Source organism: Borostomias antarcticus (assembly GCF_949987555.1).
Source record: "Borostomias antarcticus genome assembly, chromosome: 22".
NCBI lineage: Eukaryota > Metazoa > Chordata > Actinopteri > Stomiiformes > Stomiidae > Borostomias > Borostomias antarcticus.
Window position 1 is genome coordinate 4,325,153 of NC_140255.1, and position 25,737 is coordinate 4,350,889.

The window sequence follows — 25,737 nt, forward strand, 5'->3', positions numbered from 1 at the left end:
GGGCACCGAGAATGCAGTTTCTCAAAATCTATTTTCGGCCGCTAAACGGTTGTTTTCATCAATCAGATTGGATGAATCGACAGTTGAGATTCCTCAACGCGAGGCATTGTTTCGGTTTTCAAATACGGGGTCTTTAGCCTCTGTAATATGATCTTTACACGCCTTTCCCCACTTGCTCCAGCACGCATGCGCAGACTGGCTATTCTCCGGCTCACATTCTCTGCGCTACGATCGTTGTTGGAGCCGAGAATATTGTCGTCGTCATTCGTCAGCAACAATCCGATCGTAGCGCAGAGAATGTGAGCCGGAGAATAGCCAGTCTGCGCGCTGGCCTGTGCGCATGCGTGCTGGAGCAAGTGGGGAAAGGCGTGTAAAGATCATATTACAGAGGCTAAAGACCCCGTATTTGAAAACCGAAACAATGCCTCGCGTTGAGGAATCTCAACTGTCGATTCATCCAATCTGATTGATGAAAACAACCGTTTAGCGGCCGAAAATAGATTTTGGAAGGTCATAAACGAGATGAGTGGACACAAGAGGTCGAGGGAGGGACAACTAGCAGGCTGCAGCCCAGAGGAGAAAGTGGCCTCCTGGTTCACACATTTCCGGGATCTCCTAGGCACACACCCGACAGTGGAAGGAGCTGAGGAAGAAATACCTGCAGTTCTCACAAATCTTGTGATTGACGATGGCCCCTTTACAGCTAAGGAGTTTGCCACAGCGAAGTCTGCTCTGAAGCAAGGGAAAAGTGCGGCACCGGATGGCATCCTCCCAGATGTCCCCAAGAACTGTGATCTCGACAACATCATATTGGAGATCTGCAACCAAGCTCTAATAGAAAACGTCAAGCCTGATATATGGTCCCTCTCCAACATCATCCCGGTGCCGAAATCTGGAGATCTGTCTAAGCCAGGAAACTATTGTGGCATTAGCCTGACATGTGTCATAGCAAAAATGTACAACCGCATGATACTAAACTGGATTCGAGATGCCATTGACCCTCACCTGAGGGACAACCAAAATGGCTTCAGAAAAGGAAGGACCACCGTAGCCCACATCCTGGCCTTAAGGAGGATCATCGAGGAGGTGAATATAAACAACCTAACAGCATTCCTGTGTTTTATTGATTTAAAAAAAGCATTTGACTCAATACACAGAGGCATGATGGTGAAAATCCTTAAGGCCTACGGGGTCCCTCCTAACCTACTCCGGGCCATAGAGGCCACGTACAGGGGCACAAGAGCCAGAGTGGTAACCCCGGATGGCAACAGTGAGGAGTTCGACATCCTAGCAGGGGTGCTACAAGGGGACACTCTTGCCCCCTGCCTCTTCATTGTAGCACTGGACTACGTGTTTAGGAAAGCCATCAGTGGGCAGGAGCAGGAGCTTGGCTTCATAATAACCTAGGAAGTCTAGAAGAAACCCTTCTGTAGTCCTGGCAGACCTGGACTATGCAGATGACATCTGTCTGATGTCCAATCTTGTGGAGCAGGCACAGGAGCTCTTGAACAGAGTAGAGGCAGAATGTGCCAGGGTTGGCCTCAGGTTGAATGCAAATAAGACTGAGGCAATCACTTACAACACCCCCCTGGACCACCCACCTCTCAAGACAGCAGGGGGCAATGTTCTATCAGAAGTTAGCGACTTCAAATACCTGGGTTCCTGGGTCAACTCATCAGAACAGGACCTTAAGCTAAGAAAAGCGCTGGCATGGAGAGCCCTGAATGGCATGAATAGTGTGTGGAACTCCAATCTCCCTCGACACATCAAACTGAGCTTCTTCCATACAACCGTGGAGTCTGTCCTCCTATAGGGCTGTGAAACTTGGACCCTGAAGTTCACCCTGCAGAAGTCTCTGGATGGGTGCTACACCAGAATGCTGCGTGTGGTACTAAATGTCAACCAGAACCAGCATGTTACCAACAAGCATCTGTATGGGGGGCTACCAAAGCTGAGTGAGAAAGTGACATCCAGGAGGATGAAACTTGCTGGCCACTGCCACAGACATCATGAACTCCCAGCCAGCAAGCTGGTGCTCTGGGAGCCAACACACAGGCACCGATTAAGAGGACGTCCCACACCAACATACCTGGATGAACTGAGGAGGAACGCAGGAGTGGAGAGGAACTGGCTGGATGTATGGACGACCGAGAGGATTGGAGACTTCGCTGTCAAGCTCGTCTGAGGACGACCTAATGAATTACATCAGGATTAGAATTAACTCAGAAAAAAAAAAAAAAAAAACTTTGACGTATCTGTCTGTAACACGGCCTAGTAGTCTATAAAAGCCTGCTGATTCACAATACAATAATATTGTGACACTTTGATTGGTTTGGGGTGTTAGGGTTCTACCTGTAGACAATCTGTGGAAATATAAAGTAAATCCAACCAGTAGATGGGAAATGATGCAGGATTACCTTGGAACTCCTTTTTCAGGGCAGGCCTGGAGTATTTGGCTCTTTTTTGCAAATGTGGTGAATCACTTTATTGAAGAATTTCAAGGCTTTTTCAAAACAAGTAAAAAGTCTGATCATTCATTTTATGAAGGGGATAAGTCAAAGTTATGAAAAAATAAAGTCAGGTTTTGTTCTATCCCTGATAGAAGAGTAGGACCAGGATTAAAAGTGAATATTACTCATACAAAATAACTTTTTGCTCTTTCCACCTATAATAAGGCCTTATATAGGAGGCTGCTGATTCAAAAAAGAACCAAATATTGGCATCCTGGCTGCTTTGGGATGTAGGGATACCTGTAGACCATCTGTGCAAGTATGATGTAAAAACAACCATCTTTTAGAAAATGACAGCGGATTATCTTGGAATTCCCTCTTTCAGGTTAGGCGTTTTTTGCACTTTTTTGGCCTATGGGGTACGTCACTTCACGGATAAATTTCATGACTTTTGCAGTAAAAGTACAACTTGGGACAATCCATTTCATGAAGGGGACATATTAAAGATAAAAAAAATGTCCCGTTTTGTTCTGGGGAGGGGTATCTCCAAATTTTGAGGGTTTGGTTCCTCCACTACTGGGTCAGTGCCTCACTCAAATTTTACTTATTAGAGCTCTACTCCAATTTTCTCCAGTAATTTTCAGTCTCGTTAAAGTTCACCTCCTATGACCTATGTGCTATCCATCACAGCTCTGCAGAACTGAGGTCAGTTCTATCCATTACAGCTCTGCAGAACTGAGGTCAGTTCTATCCATTACAGCTCTGCAGAACTGAGGTCAGTTCTATCCATCACAGCTCTGCAGCTGGGCTGCAGAACTGAGGTCAGCATGACGATAGTGGTTCGGATCCTAGTGTTAGTAGGGAGGTTAAAGGACATTTTACTGCACAAATGTGTGCTTTGGTGTGAAAGTACCTTAGGACCATAGGAATACATTTATCCAAAGAGACAAGTCAGATCACCCTTTGTATCTCAGATATACACATTTTTCCAAAATGGCCTCCGACAATACACTAAAGCCATATCTTCTGTTATAGCTATAATGACAAAGTTGGTGTGTAACTGTACATTATTAAGGTCAAGGAATCCAACTAAACAGGTTCTAAGACTAAAAACATATATTGCTTTATCCATACCAAGACTTTAGAGGGAAATTATGCACATTTTTATAAAAAAAAACACAATTTTAAAGGTGCACCCACTGAAATAACAACTGAATGTGCAATATGATAAAGTCCCAATGATTGTCACACACCCAACCTGGGGTGGTGAAATAAGTTTCCGGCATTTCACCCATCCCCTGGGGGAGCGGTGAGCAGCAGCGGTGCTCGGGAATCATTTGGTGATTTAGCCCCCCAATTCCAGCCCTTGATACTGAGTGCCAAGCAGGGAGGCAATGGATACAATTTTTTTAATAGTGCTTGGTATGACTCGGCCGGGGATCGAACTCACGACCTCCCAGTCTCAGGGCGGACACTCTAACCACAAGGCCACTGAGCTGTAAGTATTCTGGATGCATATGTATTGAGCAGTGTGAAAGCAAATACATAACTATATTTACAGTTGTATTGGGACACAATGACAAGTATTGTTAGTAAGACAAATGTTTCCGGTCAACAGTAAGACATACTAGGCAATGTTAATAGGCTCAGCTGACGGACCTAGCTCAAGTCGTCATCAAAAACAAGGGGCCGGCCACACCTCATTTGTACAGATGTGATGTCTGGAATACGACGTTCGATATCCTCCCTAAGGTGTGTACTGTGGCATTTGAGGTGTGGAAAGCCCAGATCAGCAGTGCACTTGTCATAGAAGGCTGTCAAGTCAGACAATGCCAGCGATCCTTTGATGAATGTAAACAACTCATTGAGGACATGTGCTTTGATGACTTGAGTTGTAGTACATTCAGTCTTGTCACATCCCACAGATTCTTCTTTTCTGTAGAGCCTATTCAGGCATACAGTGTGATAAACAGCATCAATAGCGATCATGTCACCACCAGCTAGCTGAGCCAACAGACGGTGGTCACCCACCACTTGAGGACTTTCTTTCACTTTTCTATCCATGTCAAGGCTGGCAGCATTCCTCATGTCCTTGACGTTGCCCACTGGACGTTGCACACCACAGAAGAGACATGCTTTGTGGACTGGTTCACATGATGATGTTGCCGGTGTGTGTGTGATGGACTTGCCATTCATGCGTCTTGTTTTTACTGGGCTTTCAGACTCTTCCTCCTATTTTCTTTTTCTTGCTCTCTCAACCTTTTGATTGTTGATGGCATCCCTGCAGCTCTTGTGCCAAACGACTGGATTCGACATCATCAGATGCACTACATCCTGAGTAGTTCTACTATCTCCATTGCCACCACCACTAATGTCATCCACTGCAACAAAATCTGGCAAATCACCTAATTCCTTCAGCTCCTGGATGTTATCTATAACTCCATTGTAACATGCATGAAGTCTTTCAGGCTTGTTTCTGAGTTTAACAGATGAGGAGGGATCTACAGCTTTTTCATTGCTTTCCTGTTGGCTGGACTGACATATGAAGCATAAACTCCAGTCACGAGTTTCCATGATGGCAACATCTAGGGAGGGACTACTCTGAAATAAGAAATGTACTTGCTTTAACATTGTGAGATGGATCAGATCATAGTTAACATACTTTCACTAAAGTAAAAAGCAATCATAACTAGAGGTGTCCCGATACCTCTTTTTGGTGATTCCATTTATTGTAGGCCTACTTACTCCATGTAAGAAAAACTCAATTTGAAAGACTCACTCTGACTGAAATAATAAATACACTTCAACATTATAGATAAGAGTAATACTAGGCAAGTAGACAGTAGATGAATAGTTAACATGATTTCAAAAAGGTAAGAAAAACAACCCTAGGTTAGCTATATTGAAGCTAGGTAGCTAGCTATTGAACATAGGCTACAGTAATGTTGCTAGCTAACATTACTGCTCATTCTGTTAGCAACATGCTACAATCGAAAAATGAAGCTAACAAGTTATTAGCTAGCTAGTTATTAGTTATCAAATGTTAAAAAAGCTTTTGTGATCAATGAAAAAGTAAGACAAACCTCAAACTTTTAACTTTGATCCAACATCTCTGTCACCAGATCTTCAACTCTTCAATCTGTCTGCTGTCACACCCCCTGGTGCTTGAGTATGTTACCACAGCAAATCATTAGTATTGGCTATCCAGATTGGTCAAAATCTCTTGCTAAAGGACATGTTATGTAAAATAAGGTGTACAAGTAGCTGCATTGCTTAAAGAATTTTTTTTTTTTTACAGGAAAGATATGGAAAATAACACTGATGACACTTAAAAAAAAATAATACATTTGCTAAATGTACTACCTATCATCAATACATGGAGAGAAATGTTGAATTCTTAGACTTGATACCTGTTTAGTTGGATTCCTTGACCTTAATAATGTACAGTTACACACCAACTTTGTCATTATAGCTATAACAGAAGCAAAGATAGTTAGTGTATTGTCGGCGGCCATTTTGAAAATGTATGTATATCTCAGATACAAAGGGTGATCTGACTTGTCTCTTTGGATACATTTATTCCTATGACCCTAAGGTACTTCCACACCAAAGCACACATTTGTGTCATGACTTGCAGTAAACACCCCTTTTTGTCCCTTGCCTCCTCTACTATGTGGTACAGACTTCATGGAAAGAACAAGACTCACTAGGGCTGCGAGCAGCAGTGAGCGGGCCCTCGCACCCCACGCGTGTCTGGGTGCGGCGCCGTTAAAGGGTGTGCTATTTCGATGTCCAGTACTGAGAGAAACTGCCTGTCACCAGTAGGTGGCACTCTAAGCGTGACTCAATACCGACGCATAGATGTGTTCAGGACAGTACCTTGATGAAGCATGAGAAATGTTGTGTAAATCAGACAATGTATGTAGGAGTTATGATGACTTCCTGCTTTACCTGTAGGCGGCGCTATAAGTATGACTCAATACTGACCTACAGATGTGTTCAGGACGCGACCTTCAGCAAGTGTGAGCAATTTGGGGTCAATTGGATAATGTATGTAGGAGTTATGAGGACTTCCTGTAAGCAGTAGGTGGCGCTATAAGTATGACTCAATGCTGACGCACAGATGTGTTCAGGATGAGAACTTCATCAACCCTGAGCAATTTGGAGTAAATTGGATAACGTATGTAGGAGTTATGAGGACTTCCTGTTTCACCAGTAGGTGGTGCTGTAGGTATGATGCAATACTGACACACAGATGTGTTCAAGATGCGACCTTCATCAAGCATGAGCAATTCGGAGTAAATCTGATAACGTATGTAGGAGTTTTGAGGACTTCCTGTTTCACCAATAGGTGGCGCTATAAGTATGACGCAATACTGACACATAGATGTGTTCAGGACAGAACCTTCATGAAGCGTGAGAAATATCGGACAAATCGGATAATGTATGGAGGAGTTATGAGGACATCCCGTTTTATGGCGAAATGTAAGAATTTGGTGGGGCGCCACGGCAAGGGTGTTTGGTGGAAACTAAATTTTGATCACAAAGGTCTTAAGATGAAGCTAACCGAATATGAAGTTGATCGGATGAAATCTGTAGGAGGAGGAGTTAAAGTACGAGGCATGGAAATGGTAAAAACAAGGAAAAAATGGCACATTAAGAGCAAAATGGCTGACTTCCTGTTGGATGTTGGGTATAGGTCCAAGAGACATTTTAGTGTGTCTCGATGAACTACATATACCCACCGAATAACGTTCGCCTACATCAAAATGAAAGGTGGGGCTCGCCATTTTAAATTTTCCAGGGGGCGCTCTTGAGCCGTTTTGCCACGCCCATTTCCGTCAGCCATGAAATATCAAAATTTTCACCGGGACTGATGTATCTGCAAAGTTTCATGCGTTTTCATCGATGTTTAGGCCGCCAAAAAGCCATTTGTTTGGGGAGAAGGTAGGAGAAGGTAATAATCCTTACAATTTCGATAGGGCATCCCACCGCCAGTGCTCGGACCCTAATTATGTAGATAAGAAGGTAGGCTGTAACTGTGCCTCCAGAGTTTAGAGTTTGTGTGTTTGTGTCCCAGCTGAATAAACTAATCCAGGATTCTTTGATACAGAATGGACATCTTATTATGAAAATATGAAAACATAACACAAGATATATAAAAATGAAGATAATCTGCATCAATGATTGTTGATTCTTGTGAGTCAGATAGCAAAAAACAGAGTAGCCTAGATAGAGGCACAAGGATAAGTTGATATGCAGAGAAAACCAGCTGTACTTTCATTGCTGGTGATGGAACCTATATATATATATGGGGTGATTTGCCTGGAACAGACTGAAAGTCTTTCACTGCTGAATTAGCGATGATATGGTAACATGACAAAGTTGATAGCAAGACGATCTGGGACATATATAGGCTGTAACTAAGCCATAAGTGCTTATATATGGCCCAGATAGACTAGCTATCAACTGTCATGCTACCATATCATAGCTGATTCAGCAGTGAAGGACATTCAGCTTGTTCCAGGCAAATCACCCATGTCTCACTGTGTACCGTACTTGGTGACATCACCCACCAGCCTCAGACTGACCAGTAGGGAGGGGCGATGAGAGGTGGGCGGAGTAGTGTGTGGAGGGACTGCCCCGGGTGTGTTTAAAAGACAGGAACGAGGTAGTCGCAGACACCTGAAGGCTAAGTTGCGAGAGATACAACATTAAAGACGTCAAGACATTGGAAGCCATGAAGCTGACCGTCCTGCTCTGCTCTACCCTGCTCCTGTCTCTTTCAGGCAAGTACCATCACCACCAACATGAGAGACCAACCAACATCCAACACCATCACCATGAGTCTTCTCTCTGTAGGCTCTCCCCCTCTAAGTGCCTGCTAGACACTTTATTCTTACAGCTCAGTTTGACATTAAGAACTGTATATTTAGAGAGATAATATTTTTTGTTATTTTGATGTATCACCTCACACTGTTTAACATTGGGACATTTGATGGCAAATCTCTGTGGTGATGATGTCCACATATCCTGAAAGCTGGGTTGTATGTTTGTGTTGCCCTGTAAGTCGTGAATTCATCTCGGGACAGTTCACTCATTAAAATAACTGGTAATAGAACCAATATTAGTCCCACTGAGCCTGACGGAAATACGACGCGAGAGCGTTCAGTCGTTCAGCCACATTCCTCCACACCACACCTTCCTATTCCACACATCATGTCAACATTGCTGGTCTAACCTCTGCGTCCGTCTCTTCTTCCTCATCCAGTCCTCGCTATGAAGGAGGCGGCAAGTCCCAGAGAGGTAAGATGCTGTTCACTAGGAACCAGGCCTGTGTGTACAATAGGGATACAATGGTGTCACCGTTGTTGGTCTAGGTTTAGGTTCATCAGAAGTCTAGAGCCACCATGAGAATGACTCCAAACCACCTCCACTGGATTAATACCCTCCATACTGATATAGAGGGAGAAAATGGCAGTAACTATGAGTCTAGTTTAATAATATTCGCTCTAACACCGCTCTCACACCTCCCCCCACCAGGCAAACTGTGGACAGCACACAGATGGGCAGTGCTCTCGGGAGTATGACCCTGTCTGTGGTAGCGATGGACTCACCTACAGCACAGAGTGTACTCTCTGTGTTGCCAATAAGTAAGTCTGACACCAAGTCTTGATGTCCTAAAATGTATATTTCCTTTTTCTTGATCTACTCTCACATGGTTGGATTGGGGAAACAAAGTTATAGCAGGGATTTTTCCAAGCAAGGAGAGGTTGTAGCTTTTAGAAACTTCAAACAGGGTCATAATATGAAGTCACCAGTAGGCGTGTTACATGGACGTTGTGTGTAAAGCTAGAGTACGTCACAGAGGGAAAGTTGAACCAGTATCATGGGAAACTCACCTGTTAGCGCAGGTGTTTGTCACAGTGATACTGACCAGCAGCAACCCTGGGTCCAGTATCGCTGATGCAACAGGTTGACACACTTCCAAACACGCAGCATTTTATCAACAGAGAGAGAACAGCGTTGGTTGATGTAGACGTGTTTATTGGGGGTCTGAAAACACGTGACAGACCACCGGATGGCCGTTCTCAAGTACATTCACTGTCCTCCACCATGCCTCAATAAAAGGTCAACAAATTATAGCTTCCATTATTGATCCAACAGGAAAACATACTTGTATACAATAGAGTGGATGGACACAATAACATAGTACATTCAATAGTCTGCATTCAGTTCACTGTACCATTCGCCGCGAGTCACACCTGTGATCAACTGTCTGTTCTAAACAGGGAGAAGCAGCAGCGTGTTCAGGTGAAGCGTGCAGGGGAGTGTTGATGCGACCCCCGCCAGCCTCAGTCCGACGGGTGTCTCCAGACTGACCGTCCCTGGACCACTTCCTGTAAAAGTCTGTACCTGTAAAACACTGTAATAAAGCTACAGAGAATCTACACGTCTCCTTCTCCCATTAAATATAAACTATGCAAATGTTTATGCAAACGTTTAAGAGCGGTCAGCAAGACATGGTGGGACAGCTCAGATGATGTCTGTTCTCCTGACAGACGGGATGTTGTCTGAGGTAATCACACAGGCCGGCTGACGAAGAGCCACACGGGTCGAAACGTTGTCACCTTTTACCTAATAAACAGCCCTGTGGAGTAGCTGTGTGCGGACCTCAACCTTACTGAATCACACAGGCCGGGCCTCTTAAGCACGGGCCTCAGGGTTAGTAGCTTCCGTGTTGGCAACATGGTGCCATGTCATTCAGAACCAGGGATGAGAAGGTATGGATTTTTGCATTATGGTACGGTATCTAGTTACACGGTACGGTTTACGGTATTTCACCTCCCAAACATACATAAAAAAAAAAAAAAAAGTATTTTACTTTGAAGGAACTACAGTGCAACACATGATGGAAAATACACACTATTGTAATTAAACTCAGTTTATTAATAGCAAGCTTATATTAAATGACAAAATTAACTGTTGCAAGCAACTTGAAATGTGAAGTTTCAGCAGCGCATTATTGTGTAATACCGTAAACGTAATACCGTAAACACAGGGAATGTCACGGTTCTAATACCGTGGACATTTTATACCGCGGTTCAAATGTCCACGGTTTTACGGTATACCGTCTCATCCCTATTCAGAACACAATAAGGGATCTACACCCTTGATGTCAGTGGTGTCTTTATTGTCTTTCACACAACCAGGGAGGTGCCTCACTAGCCCAGCCAGGGAGGTGTTCTCCCCCCCGTCAGATCACAGCCAGCCCCATCTCACCCCAGGCTAAACCAGCCACAGCCACAGCCAGCCCCCCCCCCCCCCCACCCAAGTGCTTGCCCTAGACTCCTTCCCCCGACTGCCCCATCCTCCCCTGGGTTACTTGAGTCGGAGCACCAGGGTGTCCAGCAGGTTGAGGATCTGACCAAAGTACCCGTCCTCCTCCCCCAGAGTTGTCTCGGTCACGACCAGCTGCTGGTACTGCTCTCTCAGGGCCCCCAGCGCCGCGCCCAGGCCCCGGTCCTGTCTGAACCAGCGCTGACAGGGCCCCAGCATGGCCAGCAGGGTCCTCAGGGTCTTCTCTCTCCAGTCGTGCTCCGGAGACTCCAGCAGCTCTGGCACCAGGCTGCACCAGCCCTGCTCAGCCAGCAGGGGCAGGATGGAGATCTCTGAGTACTGACGCAAGCGCTCCTGGTGGGCGGAGTCAGGGATGTTCAATCCCTTCTGAGAGATCAGTTCCTGCGGAAACGTGTGTGTGTGTGTGTGTGTGTGTGGGGGGGGTAAGGATGACATCATGATACATGATCATTAGTATGCATGATAGCATTATCATAAACAGATCACACACATAAAGGCTTCCTTTCCCTAACACAGTAAGCCTACTACGATACTTAAAATCTCTTCCAAAGGAGTTCCGTCATTGGACTACGTTGTTAGGGAAACTGGCCTTTCCTAACCTTGATCACATGACTTCACCAATACAGAAACAGAATCATAAATATGTCAGCACCTTTTAGCTGACCCCCTGACCCCACCCTGCCCTGTCCATGCCAACATCAACACTGTCCTGGTGACCCTTGACCTGTACTGACCTTCTCCATGATCATGTCATAGAGCAACGTGACCACCCGGACCCTCAGAGCCCCGCCCCCTGTCGAGCGAAACAGCTCCCCCAGCACCTGCAGTCCTCCCAGCTTCAGGAAGTGGTTCTGGGCAAAGGGGAAATGACGTAGCAGGGCTGCAACTGCAAAGAGCACCTGAAGACACGGAGAGACAAACACAGAGTCAATTAGTGGAGAGAAAAGGACAGATAATATCATGATTCTCAGTGACCGCTACGATTTATATCAGAGATGAAGACATCTCTCAACTTTCTTGGACACATCATGAGGGACATAAATCATGTAGGCTACAGGATGAAGACCATGTGCTTCAGTGCTGTCTGAGGCAGCCGTTTCACAAGCTGATCAACCCCCCCAGATTCTCCCACACAACTCCCCTTCTCTGTTCTCTACACTGGCTCCCTGAAGCGGCTCGCGTCCACTTTAAAACTCTGGTACTAGCCTACAGGGCAAAGAAAGGAACAGCTCCCTCCTACAGTACATCCAGGCCATGGTCAAGCCCTACACCCCCTCCTAACCACTACATTCGGCGAGTGGTTGCCCCGTCACTCCGAGGCCCCTGCGGTCAATTGACACGGTCACGGCTCTTTTCTGTCCTGGCCCCGCAGTGGTGGACTGGTGGATTGACATCAGCTGGCCATCTTTCGCCAAAGTACTACCAGGATCCTCCCTCTTAAGCACCTATTATATTTTTTATTTTGCTACTGTAGTGGAAATAATACTGATCGAAGGTAAAATATTTGCCAAGTTTCGCTCAAAGAGGTTGAGTCTGAAAACATACGAGCGCAAGGACTTCAGGATAACGCACGTGAGTGATTCATCCGACAGAGGTGAAGTAGTCTGGTGTTGCGCTGCCTTATATTCAAGCAATACACAGGTATGACGCTTCCAGGGATGTGATTGGCTAACCCATCTGTACATGTCATAATAAATGGCAGACATCATCAACAATGGTCGAGACACGTGATATTAGAAAGGGCTGTAAATCTTGAATAGGTTTCAGGGACAATGGAACAAAGAAAGGTTACTGTAGGCCAGAATGAAAGTCTGGGGTGTGTCGACCTCCTGGAGATGTTATCCTGTTATAAATGAGGTTAGCACAGCTAGGGGTTTTGCATGTGAAAGGCTGAGGGAGGTAGAGTAAAACTACAATTTCTATGACACTACTCTTGCACTTTGTGTAAGAGAACTTTGTGTTTTAGTACTACATTATGCTCTTAGTCACATGTTTAGAAAGGAGATGCACTTGTGAGTATAAGATGACCCCCCTTTTTCAAGACTCATAAAACAAAAAGAAGACTTTTAGAAGACCAAATCTTTTTTTTATATATAAAGAAAATTGTTTTATTGGAAATATTGATAATAAAAAAACACACAGAATAAGGTTGGCTGTTATTCTCTTTTATGAAAATAAACTAGTCTATTTGGTATTTCAAATACCGGTAGGCTATCCATCTCAGTGGAAAAAAAACATGTCGCCGATCTGACGCAGGCCTAATGGAAGTCCCGGTTGACTCTAATGTTAAAACTTACCAAAAAAATACCACTTCAAGAACCAAAGTGGTCAAAATAACAGGCAGAATACACTATCGCAAAGACAAACTCATAATTACCAGACTGATTGTTTTTCACTGCAGTAGTTTTTGCATTTGAAAATACACAAGAGTGAACGAGCTTATGGCTAATGGTGCTCTAACGTTAGTTGTGAGTAAGGGGGCCTGCTTCAATCTGGAAGGGAACAGGCTATTTGGCGCCACCTGTTGTTGTCCATGTATAATAACAGCATGTAAAAGTCTAGACCTAATTTTTTCAGAGTTTTTCGGGTCAATATGGTAGTACACCGACTTCCTATGTTAAATGTAATTCTTTTAAGTCGTTTTGGATTTTAAAAAAAACATCTGCTAAATGATTGTAATGTAAATCTATAAACAAAGAATACATGGGTTTGCTAGTGTGTGACAGGGGTCTGAGGTGGGTCTCTAGGATGCTGAGGCTTACCTTCTTCTTCACTGTCATGGGTCGAGGGGTGGCCAGTAAGGTCAGCAGCTTCTGCAGCGCCCCAGTCTCTACCGCCTCCACCTGGACTACCGGGTTACTGCAGGCATGAGGAAGAGGAAGGGATGAAGGAGATCCAGACAGGGAAGAGGTGTGTGTGTGTGTGTGTGTGTGTGTGTGTGTGTGTGTGTGTGTGTGTGTGTGTGTGTGTGTGTGTGTGTGTGGCTAGCTACCTGGACAGGGCGGACCCCAGAACGAAGGCAGCGTTCTCCTGCAGGCGGTAGTCTGAGCTGTTCAGACTGTCCACCACCAGTCTCAGACCCCCCATTGAGGCCAGGTTTTGGGCATTGTCCACCTGAGAACACACACACACACACACACACACACACACAGACAGTACAAGTCAGTATTGGGTACAAAACACAAACATGTCAGGCTCAGACATGCTACAGTTGACCACAGGCTATTGACATCCATTGACAAACTCTGCAGACAATTTTTTTTATATCGTATATCGGCAATTCAGAAATCAGCCTATGCTGATTACCTCAAAAGGACATTATATCGGTCCGATTGCAGATTGATAAGTTGACGTCTAACTAGAACCTTCCCTTCCCTTAATATTCCTAAAGTATTCCCATGGTATTCAAACAGTACTCTGCAGTATTCCAGTAATATCCCAGTTGCCTACCTGGTGCACCAGGTACTCCAGGTCCAGCAGGGCCTTGAGGCGCTCCTCCAGACTGGCTGAGGAGCTGTTGAACCGGGCCACCAGGCGAGCCATCACCTGGGAGTCTGTCTCCACCAGCAGGTCCAGCTTGGCCATGTCCTGCTTCAGTTCCTCCAGCGGACGGAATCGAGACCTCACCTCCTGGGGTACACACACACACACACGCACGCACGCACGCACACACACACACACGCGCACACACACGCACACACACACGGGAGACATATTAGTAGTACACAGTGTGCACTGGGAGAGAGGTCATACAGACAGAGAACAAGTTCTGCCAATCACAACATACCTCCTTCTCCTGTTCTTCTTCCTCGGTGGTCTTGGGTTCCACTCCCTCTTTGAACTTCTTGAGGGCCTCCTTCAGCTCCTGGGTGGAGAAGGACTGGGCCTGTGGGTTCTGCTCCCCCTGGCTGACCCACACACAAACCTGCTCAGCATCACATCACACAGAGGGACTCCAGGGGTTCGGGAGCAGTGAGTAGGGAATAGAGGGTTAGTGTGTAGGGAGCAGTGAGTAGGGAATAGAGGGTTAGGGAGCAGTGAGTAGGGAATAGAGGGTTAGGGAGTAGGGGATAGAGGAGCAGAGAGGAGGGAGTAGAGGGTTAGGGATAGAGGGTTAGGGAGTGGGGGGTAGGGGAGCGGAGATTAGAGAATAGAGGGTTAGTGTGTAGGGAGCAGAGATTAGGGAATAGGGGGTTAGGGAGTAGGGAGGAAGGAGTAGGGAGCAGAGAGGAGGGAGTAGAGGGTTAGGGAGTAGGGAGTAGGGGATAGGGGAGCAGAGAGGAGGGAGTAGAGGGTTAGGGAGTAGAGGGTTAGGGATAGGGAGTAGGGGATAGGGGAGCATAGAGGAGGGAGTAGAGGGTTAGGGAGTAGGGGTTGGGGAGCAGGACTGAGAGAGTAGGGAGGAGGCCTGATGTTTCACCGGGCCTTCCCGTCTGGTACCTGTGTTTATCTCCCAGGTACTTCAGCTGCTCCTCTCCCAGTCGGACCTCTCTCTGACCCGTCTGCAGATTCAGCCTGACGTGAGAACCTGCCGGAACCGCCTGGCCTGGAAACAAGAAGAACACACAGAACAGTCAGGCTGTGAGAGTTGCCTGGTCAACCCGACTGATCAGGCGAGTGAAAGAGAGGTCTAACTGTGCCTAACAGGTCAGGCTCTGCAGAGGGCCTACCTGGTTGAAGGGTCTGCCAGAGGTGTGTGGGCTGGACCACCTCTAGATCCTCTGCCTCACCTTCCCCAATCAGGCCAACCTCCTCCTCATCTTCCAGGGTGGTCTCAGGGGTGTCCACCACGGTCAGGGCAGACGGAGACTGCACACAGGGACACATAGCATTACTACAACGCAACATCAGGTGATGGACACACACAGGCCGATTGAATTTTCCAGCAGAATGTAGTCTACTTACTTTCACGCCGTGGACTTGGGAGAGATAGCGGCACAGCAACGTGATCACGACCACCGAGACCTTGAACTGGGTGAGACAGTCTCCTCCTTCTCTGCGGCGACTGCACATGACGGCTAACAAACTTCTATCCACGGTTAACTAGAAGATTGTATTGTTACCAATACCGATAAACCGACGTTCATCAATACAGCTCATGTGTGTTACAGCAACGAGCCTAATAATCACACGGCTGCACTCAATTGTCAGCCAGTTGCACCATCTGTGTACATGACGGAATGACGTGTAGCGCGGACATACGCTGCACGTAACTCCGCCCATGGATCGTCATCATCTGGGTGTTACTTTCTTCTTTTTGTGCATGGCTGGAAGCCAGCACCATAGATAGCGTTTGTCGGGTTGTCACATGAATGTATTAGGGTTGTCACTCCCTCCCTCCCTTACTCCTTGAATGTTCACCTGCATTTCTCTGTTGGCACCACAAGAGGCAGTAGTCCCAGCACACCAAAATCAAGAAGGACACCAAAATCAACACGCTGATCTCCACTGCACAAGTAGAGTAGCGGTGAAAGTATTGGACTCCCACCCGGTAGATCGGGTCTGGGGATGATTTTATGGGACTATACCCCAAACCTCCACACATTCATCCTTTCACTGCAACCTTTTCCCAGATAGCACACAGATATGGGTCCTCAATCGGAATCAGAGCAACAATCCGCTGGAGTGTTTCTACTGGGGGGTGTCAACATTGTTAAACAGCTGGAGAATTTCTGCTAGCGAGTCGGTAGCGGTCTCCGAGTGGAATTCCACTCGCATTCGCACGCACTGACGCCCTGCCCTGTCGCTTTTCTGATGGTAAAACTCATGTGGACCTCAGTCTGTTGGGATACCATCGGAATTCCGCTCGCATGGCACGCCCTCCCCTAGCCCTTCTCAGTCCTGTTATTACGCATTACGCTCGCTCATGCCAGACAAAAGTCCTTTCCCGCTCCATTCACTTCGCCGTCAAAATAAATCGGTGTCGGCCTATTTAGGAGAGGCACTCATCTTTACAAGTGTCAGATAAACATGAAACTTCACTTACCTAAGCAAAATAACAAATGCTGAGTTTTGAAGCCTCGGCGCTACCATTAAATAACTTATTTAGACGCGTTGGACCGCCCCTTCTTCTCACTTACATGCGCGAGCGTGACCCTGTTCTGGTGCAGACAATATGTGATCTGACCAGGGTGAGTCGCAGGTTGCACAAGCGCTGGATAGAATATTATAATTTCACATTAGGAAAGATGATTTCGATCCATGTCCAACATAAAAATGTTCTGTTTTACTTAAACTATGTATATCCTGTCTTTTGGGAAGCTTCCAAATATGTACTGTGTCTATGAAAGTGTTTAGGGAGTTTAGCGAATTGCTGTTATAGCTAGGCTAATAGTACTGTTCTCCCATGTAGCTGGCCACGTTGCTGTGTGTGTGCTGGACCGTAGCCACGAGGGTCGCTAACGGCTAGACACTGCTGTTCTCCAGGTGTGAATAAATGGCCAAAGGTATGCCAACTGAGACGACCTGGCCAGCTTCTTCTTCTACAAGACACAACGCAACACTCACGAGTACTACTGTTACACAGGCGGTGCTTTGAAGCTTCAAAGCAACGCCAGCACCACAGAAGAAGACTACCTCGGAAAAATAATTTCACTTTTATTCTTTTATTAGTATAGAGATAGATAACAGTGTGAGGGATAATTGAGCAAGGTGATGAAAGTGTACTGGTTCAATCCCTTAATGGTGAGATTCTTTACAATGTTTTATCATTGCTTAGAAATCCCCAGTAGATTAGCGTTAGCCCTATATTGCTAGCTATATTAGCGTTAGCCCTATGTTGCTAGCTATGGCTTCGGTAGAGATTTTGATAGCTTCTTCATACTATTATCATGTAATCTCTGGTTATAGGCTATTGGTAGCTAAGAGTAACTGTACTTTGTTTGATTTTCATGCTCATTACGTTCTGTTGTCCAAGTATGATTTAGTCCACGTTCTTGTTTGGCTAAAATGTGTATTACCGGTTCATTTGATACGGTAGACCACCAGATCCTCCTCTCCACCCTCGAGGAGAAAGGCATCGCTGGCTCTGCACGCTCCCTGTTTGCATCCTACCTGACGGGCCGCTTCTACCAGGTGGCATGGAGAGGGTCGATGTTGGAACCGCGTAGTCTGACTACGAGGGTTCCACAAGGGTCTGTCCTGGGTCCTCTCCTGTTTTCCCTCTATACTACATCTCTGGGCTCTGTCATTCGCTCGCATGGCTTCTCCTATCACTGCTATGCCGATGACACCCAACTGGTCCTGTCATTTCCCCCTTCTGATACACAAGTGGAGACACGCATAGCTGGGTGCTTGGCTGACATCTCGGAGTGGATGACGACACATCACCTCAAGCTCAATCTGGACAAAACTGAGCTGCTGTTCCTCCCGGGGAAGGGCTGCCCGCACCGGGACCTGGCCATCACCATTGAAGACACAGTGGTGACCCCAACTCGGACTGCGAGGAATCTGGGTGTGACCCTGGATGACCAACTGTCATTTTTCGCACATGTCACATCTGTCACACGTTCCTGCAGATTCATGCTCTACAACATCAGGAGGATTCGCCCTTTCCTCACTGATCAGGGCTCAACACTAAGGTTTTTGGGTCAGAAATCTACTGGCCCAAAGTCATTTTTTACTGGCCCAAACTCATATTTTGCATTCTCCTCCATGTTGGCATGTTGTCTGACTCTGTGAGAAAGACTCACTACTACACGTCACGTCTCTGTAGGCCAGTGTTTCCTGTGGAAGTGATCTCTTGGTGTGGTGGTGTCAAGCTCAAGACCGACAATAGGGAGGATTTCCATACCAAAGCAGGGGTCTGGGCGTCCTCCTCCAGAAATGTTTCAGAGACCTAGTTTCCTGTATTCTGGTGACTTTTGAAGAATGAAAATAACAAAATCGTGAGACATATAATTGAAAAGTATACTGAAACAGCATGTTTAGCCTACATGAAATATGCTTTCTTTAATTTTGAGTTATGGGTTGAGAATAATAGATAGAATATTTTATTTAATAAATAAAAAAAGAATGCTTGATTCCCATTGATGATTAACTGCAAACTCATTCCTTCTAAATCATCACTCTTTCTAATCTCTCATCCTGCCCTGTCCCCTTCCTTCTCCTGCTCTCCTCTCACCTGTCCCTCAACTCTGTACTGGTCCTGTCTTCTCCTACCACTAGAGATGTCAATTTTAGGCATTTTTCTTTATCGATAATTGGTAATGTTAACGATCAGTTAATCGATTAATTCAATAAAAATGTTATAATAATATTAATAATAATAATAATAATAATAATTAAAATCGTTTTTGTTCCTCAATCCGTTTTATTATTTTCTCATCAACGTTCCTCAATCAGTTGTATTCCTTTCTCAACATTAGGAATTAGGTTATAGGTAAAAATGAAAATAAAAGATTAACTTAACATTCCTCCAAAATGAACTTGGTTAATAAGTAAAAACTGTAACAGAACGAATTATTCTGTTATTCTAACGAAATCTGTATCTGACATTTAGCGGCTACTTGTTCTTGTTAATGAAGTGTCGACTTCTTGTCGACGTGTTCGGGTGTGAGTTCTAGTAATAGGGGTGAGTTCTAGTAATAGGGGTGAGTTCTAGTAATAGGGGTGAGTTCTAGTAATAGGGGTGAGTTCTAGTAATAGGGGTGAGTTCTAATAGGGGTGAGTTCTAGTAATAGGGGTGAGTTCTAGTAATAGGGGTGAGTTCTAGTAATAGAACATCCATGGTCGGGAGCGGAGCCTGTTGACAAGCAGTCCAGCGTTAGAAAATACCCTCTCCGATGGCACTGATGTCTAGGTAGCCTAGCCCACTGGCGAGCTAACTGGGCCAATCTGGGGAATCTCATGGCGTTAACGTCCCACCAGTCTTCCGGATGTGTATCCAGTTGTGGGCATGTCGCGTACAGAGTGTCCACCATGTCCATGTTGCCAATAGCAGGAGCGGCTGCGTAGCCTACTGCTCGCCCAAAAGGAGAGCCATGGCTGAGACATTACGCACGGCTGCAGCTTCAGCTCCCGGTGCTGGCTGAGCGTCTGCATCGAGAAAGCAGAAGGATGAACTGCGCTGAGCTGACAGTAAAGAGCACGGCTAGCTGAAAAGAGCCCGGCTAGCTGGTGGTGGGCGGAAAAAAGTGAGCTTGGAGCTAGAAGTAGGCCTATAAGGGGGTTTTAACGCCCGCACTCGGGAGTGGTGGTCCTAACGCCCAAACGCAGACTTATTTCTGGGCTTGTGATAATGACATTTTCAACTGCAACGGAAAAGTAACCGCCTCTCCTACAATTATATATCATAGAGAGTCTACCTTCATATTTTCTGCTTGTTATGAGCACATTTAGTTATATAAAAACGACCACAAATCATCACTATGAATCAGTGGAGGCTCGTCCATTGAGGCAGGGGAGGACAGTCCTCCTGTTTTTGGAGAGAAGAGAGGGATTAAAATATAAATATATGAATTTATTCATTCATAATTAATATTATCTCAGTTTTGTTCATAAAGCAGGTTTTCCCTATGGATAAAAACCCATTATTGAAATTCTAAAGCTCCAACAGTGACATCTATAACATGCAGCTGGAGGACCCATAGATATCTATGGAAGGGAGGCTAGCCTCTCTTAGGGCGGGTTCTTTTCTCTTAAATCAATGTAGCCTAATGCCTTTTTTTCTTGCTAATTTGATTGGCCAAAACGATGAAAAATGACCGCAAGGGAGGCTAGTCTGGGGCCTACATTCACAAGGGAGGCTAGTCTGGGGCCTACATTCACAAGGGAGGCTGGTCTGGGGCCTACATTCACAAGGGAGGCTGGTCTGGGGCCTACATTCACAAGGGAGGCTGGTCTGGGGCCTACATTCACAAGGGAGGCTAGTCTGGGGCCTACATTCACAAGGGAGGCTGGTCTGGGGCCTACATTCACAAGGGAGGCTGGTCTGGGGCCTACATTCACAAGGGAGGCTGGTCTGGGGCCTACATTCACAAACCATCATAGGCTACAGCCTCTGTTATGACACCTAACGTCTTTATTATGCGTCACTGGAATTCGAAGTATATAAACTCTTTCCAAGCCGTTGGAGGTTATTTGTTTGTGTTTATAGGCAATTTGGCGCTACAAGTTTAGAGAAAAGTACAATTCATCAAGATGTCTTTTCTGCGGTGCTTAAAAACACGCGTCAATGTATTCCTGCTCATTCTATACAGTGGCCTATCGATGGTAAACCGTATAAAATACAGTAGGAAAATAATAATAATAAAAACTATAGGCTATTTTGTGACAAGGGCAGTGGCCTGGCTTTCAGAAATCTTGCCCACAGCAGTTTTCACCTGGCGTGTGAGGGAAAAATCGCCATGTTTTAAAAATACACCCAGGTATATTTAGGCCTACTTAAACATGAATTGTTTCTAAAGTATTGTAATAATTATTGGGATCTACCTCAAAAGAGTAGGCAAGGTTTAAATGTCAGGGACACACCACAAACCACACGCACACAGTCGTCGCGGTACGCGATCAAATCTTTATTAAATAAATATCAATAACACTTAATATGCAGTTCATAAGGTGGGGGAATCACCAGGAGTCACAAGGGAATACTACTCCTAGGCTGGGGCCTTATTGTCGGCTGCCGTCACACCACACCGCAAACGTGCACGGCACACGCACACATAAGAGGGCCACTCCAACCGCAGCCACTTCACACTTAACCACCGCACACAGGGGTCAGGACCGGGGTGACACTGCACTACACACATGGAGGACTGCACCCGTTAACACGGCAAACTAGGGCAGCAGACTTGAGTCCCCAGAAGCCTAACAGGGCAGGCTGAACCCCGTAATCCTCCCCGCTATCCCCCACTAATAAAAACAATCTAAATAACGAACAGGGGTAGGGAAGGGATACACACAATGCACATACACACAAAGTATAAGGGCTTTAAAAGACGTAACTCGCCCAACCGACGAGACCCCTCCCCGGGGTCTAAGCTTGTGGCACCGTCCGACTCCCCGGGGAAGACTTGGCCGGCGGTGCAGTAGCGCCCGGTAGCGGGTCGAGCGCTTGAGCGTGAGGCTAGAGATCACCGGCCGAGCGCACACCCTCCTCATCCCTGGCCCTTGCACACCCTCCTAATCCCTGGCCCTTGCACACCCTCCTAATCCCTGGCCCTTGCACACCCTCCTAATCCCTGGCCCTTGCACACCCTCCTAATCCCTGGCCCTTGCACACCCTCCTAATCCCTGGCCCTTGCTGACTAAAGGAGGCGCCCAGCCTCCCCTCCTAACGCTGAAAACGCTCCCTCTGATCTACCTGGCTTCGTCGCCGGCAGTACTATAAACTGCGAACGACACCTCCCCCCAGATGAGCGTGTACGCCCGCAGTACAACAACAGCCTGGTCTCTAGCAGGCCGATCAACTCATGTCTCTCTCTTTTTATAGAGTCCCAACTCAAGGTGTCGGCCACACAGCTGTGGACAATCAAGTCATTGTAATTCAGCACCAACCACACACTGTTGGCGAGTCAGTGATTGCGCAATCAATTAGCTCCCTTCAAACATCCCCTCCCTTTCAGGTCTCTCACAGTATGAAACATCCCCTCCCTTTCAGGTCTATCACAGTATGAAACATCCCCTCCCTTTCAGGTCTCTCACAGTATGAAACATCCCCTCCCTTTCAGGTCTATCACAGTATCCTTCAAACATCCCCTCCCTTTCAGGTCTATCACAGTATGAAACATCCCCTCCCTTTCAGGTCTATCACAGGATGAAACATCCCCTCCCTTTCAGGTCTATCACAGTATGAAACATCCCCTCCCTTTCAGGTCTATCACAGGATGAAACATCCCCTCCCTTTCAGGTCTATCACAGTATGAAACATCCCCTCCCTTTCAGGTCTATCACAGTATGAAACATCCCCTCCCTTTCAGGTCGATCACAGTATGAAACATCCCCTCCCTTTCAGGTCTATCACAGTATGAAACATCCCCTCCCTTTCAGGTCTATCACAGTATGAAACATCTCCTCCCTTTCAGGTCTATCACAGTATGAAACATCCCCTCCCTTTCAGGTCTATCACAGTATGAAACATCCCCTCCCTTTCAGGTCTATCACAGTATGAAACATCCCCTCCCTTTCAGGTATCACAGTAGGAAACGTTGCCAATGTTGCACTGAAAACTTGAGCTCAGGACAGCAGTCTCTGCCCATCTTTCGTCGAAGGCTCAAAACTAATCTCTTCAAGAAGTACTACAACAATCCTCCCTCCTAAGCACTTATTGTATTGTATTGCACTGTACTTTAGATTGCTATTCGCCTTATTCACCTCAGCTGCCATATTGGTCAGTCTGACGTAATGAGGGGTGCTGATGCGGAAGTGCCCGTTGACTTCAATGTTAAAAGTTCACTGTAAAAACACCACTTCAAGAACCAAAATAGTCAAAATAACAGGCTGAATACACTATGGGGGTTACAAACTCACCATTACCAGACTCTGATTGTTTTTCACTGCCGTTGTTTTCGCGTTTGGAAATACATGGGAGTGAATGCAGCTGATGGCTCACTATGGCTCATTCACCTCCATGTATTTCCAAACGCGAAAACAACGGCGAATTCTTGCACTTTGCCTTCAGCAATAGATTATGTTCTTAGTCACTTGTTTTAGAAAGAAGATACACTTGTGAGTTCTGGCAAGTAGTAGTAAATTGGCTTTTCCTACGTTAAATGCAATTATTGTTAGTCGCCTTGGATAAAAGCGTCTGCTAAATGACTAATGTAATGACTGTAATGTAATAGACAGCATTTACCATTTTCGGCCACGGGAGGGCAGCAAAGGCTTAGATAGACTGTTCCTTGTTCAGTTTCAGCAATTTAATGAGTATTTGAGTTAGGCTATTTAGTTATTTGAGTAAGTATTTCTGTTAGTTATATTATGTCTTTATTATTTCAGAGACCACACACTCACTGTCTGTTAATGTAAGTGAAGAGAATTGGAAGGTCAAATAATGCTTATTAAAGGTGGGATAGGTAGTTTGCTTTTGGCTTTATTTGATAAAATTGACATAATATCCTTTCAGTTATCAGTAACAGAAGTGCTCTGAGAATAAACTTGGATCTCCGTTTTTACCGCTGCCTCTGTATTTTGGATTCAAAGAATGCACCGCGCCCGAATGTATTGACCAATCAGGATCTCCATCTCGCCTCACCTACCAGTCATGTTTGGAGGGAGGGACTACATCATGATTGACAAGAGGGAGGGGCGGGTTCTTTTGAAAAAGATGACCAATCGGAGGTAGGTCGTCAAACTACCTACCCCACCTTTAAGGATTTAAAAAGTAGTAATATTGTCAAAATACTGAGGAAAGCTTGCGTCCAACGAGTGCAAGTATGCTCTCCTCTCACTTAAGAAACTGGACTCAGAATCATGATCATAAATTTATAAAGTTTACATATTTTTAAGCAATGTTAGTGTTTACTTTTCATGTCAGTGAGTCTTAATAAAATTGATAATGCATGGGTTGTGTCTTTTCCCACATGTGACCTTCATTCCTGTCTGGGCTGATCATCGACCACTATGTTCCTGTGATCTGGAATAAAACAAGTGCAGAAGTAGTGATGTTTTCTCTTTCAATGTCTAGTTAATTGAGTAAACAGTGAAAAATTCACCAAGGGGTGGATCAGGATCTGCTTCAATTAGGTCCTCAGAATTTTAACAATCAGAAGTGAGCCTTACAAAAGGTTGAGAATCTCTGGTGTAATGTAATAGTCTGTTGTAAATAAATAATGTGTAGAATTTAAAGCATGCCCCGAATTAATGGGTACCGAAAGAATGGGTAGTACGGAGCATGAAGGTGTCAGTCCCCTCCTCTCCCAACTTTCCTGTCCTTTTCTACTGTCGCTGTGCCAATAAAGCAGAAATGTGTTTCTGAGCTCATATCTTCTTTATCCCTCTTAGGGGCTACGCGGAAAAACCCAGTCACGAGGGTAACCACTGAAGAGGCACTGCAGCAGGAGGCTACCAAGTACCTAGAGGGGGCGTCAGACAGGGAGGGGGGCTGGAGCAACTCAAAATACTGAACTGCTTAGGAGCACCTGGTTCCATGGCCCCAGACACTGGGCTGACTGTGATGGAAAACAAGTCTGCAAGTTTATTTTTTATTTTTAAGGAAATGTCGTGTTTTGCAGATTAATTAACTGTGTCAAATTGATTTCCGAAACTGGGTGACCAATTAAGTAACCAATTACAAGTCCCATTGATATACTAGACTTGTGCTTACTGTTAAGTTTCTCTGTGTATGCAACTGTTTTGTTTTCTGCTCCTCCTGTTCTCGGTCCCACTCTGATTCCTGCATGGATCCAGTTATAATTAATATAATTCAAAGCATTTTAATAAATATGAGCATTGTGGTTTGTCATTTGTGTCATCTGTCACTGGATGTTATAGAAGTAATGTAAAAATGTGGTTACCTGGTGATGCTGTGTCAGGCTGGCTGCAGGCCTGATATATTAGGCTATACTTTGCATGTATTTACCAGGTAAATGTTTAGTAATTGGAGGACTATGAAAGGAAGGGCTACCAAAAATGTATTAATAGAAATCCATAAGCCTAGGTCCAATGGGCCTGGGATATAGACAATAAACTACCGGTGGAATGGTGGTGGAGCAATAGCGGGAGCATTTCGGATTACTAGCGGACCGCTGTCCCTGGCGCTAATAATCCGCCAGAGGTCCGCTTGCCATTTGATGTGGAAATGGCCAGGAACCCGCCAGCACGTCCATCGAGTTCAAGCTAGGTCTGCTAGCCTTGTGTTATATTCCGCCGGAGGTCTGCCAGCTCGTCCATCGGGGACCTGCTGTAGGTCCGCTAGCCTTGTGCTATCTGGGTTTATTCCTTACCTTTGTCCAGAAACAGAAGTTGAACCAATTGCAGCGAAATAGCT

General features: G+C 45.6%; 2 protein-coding genes across 3 annotated transcripts; one reads left to right on the forward strand and one right to left on the reverse strand.

Moving 5' to 3' along the window:
- The first annotated feature begins 8,120 nt into the window (after positions 1 to 8,120).
- Positions 8,121 to 10,711, forward strand: LOC311324072 (serine protease inhibitor Kazal-type 1-like). The gene is made up of 4 exons (XM_084456451.1): positions 8,121 to 8,239; positions 8,722 to 8,756; positions 8,994 to 9,103; positions 9,743 to 10,711. The coding sequence occupies exons 1-4, from the start codon at positions 8,191 to 8,193 to the stop codon at positions 9,786 to 9,788; spliced, it is 240 nt and encodes a 79-aa protein (XP_084312577.1). The 5' UTR covers positions 8,121 to 8,190; the 3' UTR covers positions 9,789 to 10,711.
- A 121-nt stretch (positions 10,712 to 10,832) lies between these two features.
- Positions 10,833 to 15,948, reverse strand: sil1 (SIL1 nucleotide exchange factor; the record flags this gene model as incomplete). Of its 2 annotated transcripts, none has more annotated exons than XM_084456286.1 (9): positions 15,717 to 15,948; positions 15,482 to 15,620; positions 15,252 to 15,357; positions 14,599 to 14,719; positions 14,262 to 14,438; positions 13,804 to 13,925; positions 13,574 to 13,670; positions 11,546 to 11,710; positions 10,833 to 11,192 (listed from the first exon to the last, which is right to left on the reverse strand). In XM_084456286.1, exons 1-9 carry the CDS (start codon positions 15,822 to 15,824, stop codon positions 10,833 to 10,835), a joined length of 1,395 nt encoding a protein of 464 aa, XP_084312412.1. In that variant the 5' UTR covers positions 15,825 to 15,948. The 2 variants fall into 2 exon arrangements, with proteins under 2 accessions (XP_084312412.1, XP_084312411.1); XM_084456285.1 differs by having other exon boundaries at positions 14,262 to 14,441.
- Positions 15,949 to 25,737: the final 9,789 nt, after the last annotated feature.

Excerpts from the sequence above, each read along its gene's own strand:
- LOC311324072 (XM_084456451.1), top strand. The coding sequence starts at position 8,191 with ATGAAGCTGACCGTCCTGCTCTGCTCTACCCTGCTCCTGTCTCTTTCA. Across the intron at positions 8,240-8,721 it reads CCTGCTCCTGTCTCTTTCAG|TCCTCGCTATGAAGGAGGCG; the intron begins GCAAGTACCATC and ends TTCCTCATCCAG. Across the intron at positions 8,757-8,993 it reads AGGCGGCAAGTCCCAGAGAG|GCAAACTGTGGACAGCACAC; the intron begins GTAAGATGCTGT and ends TCCCCCCACCAG.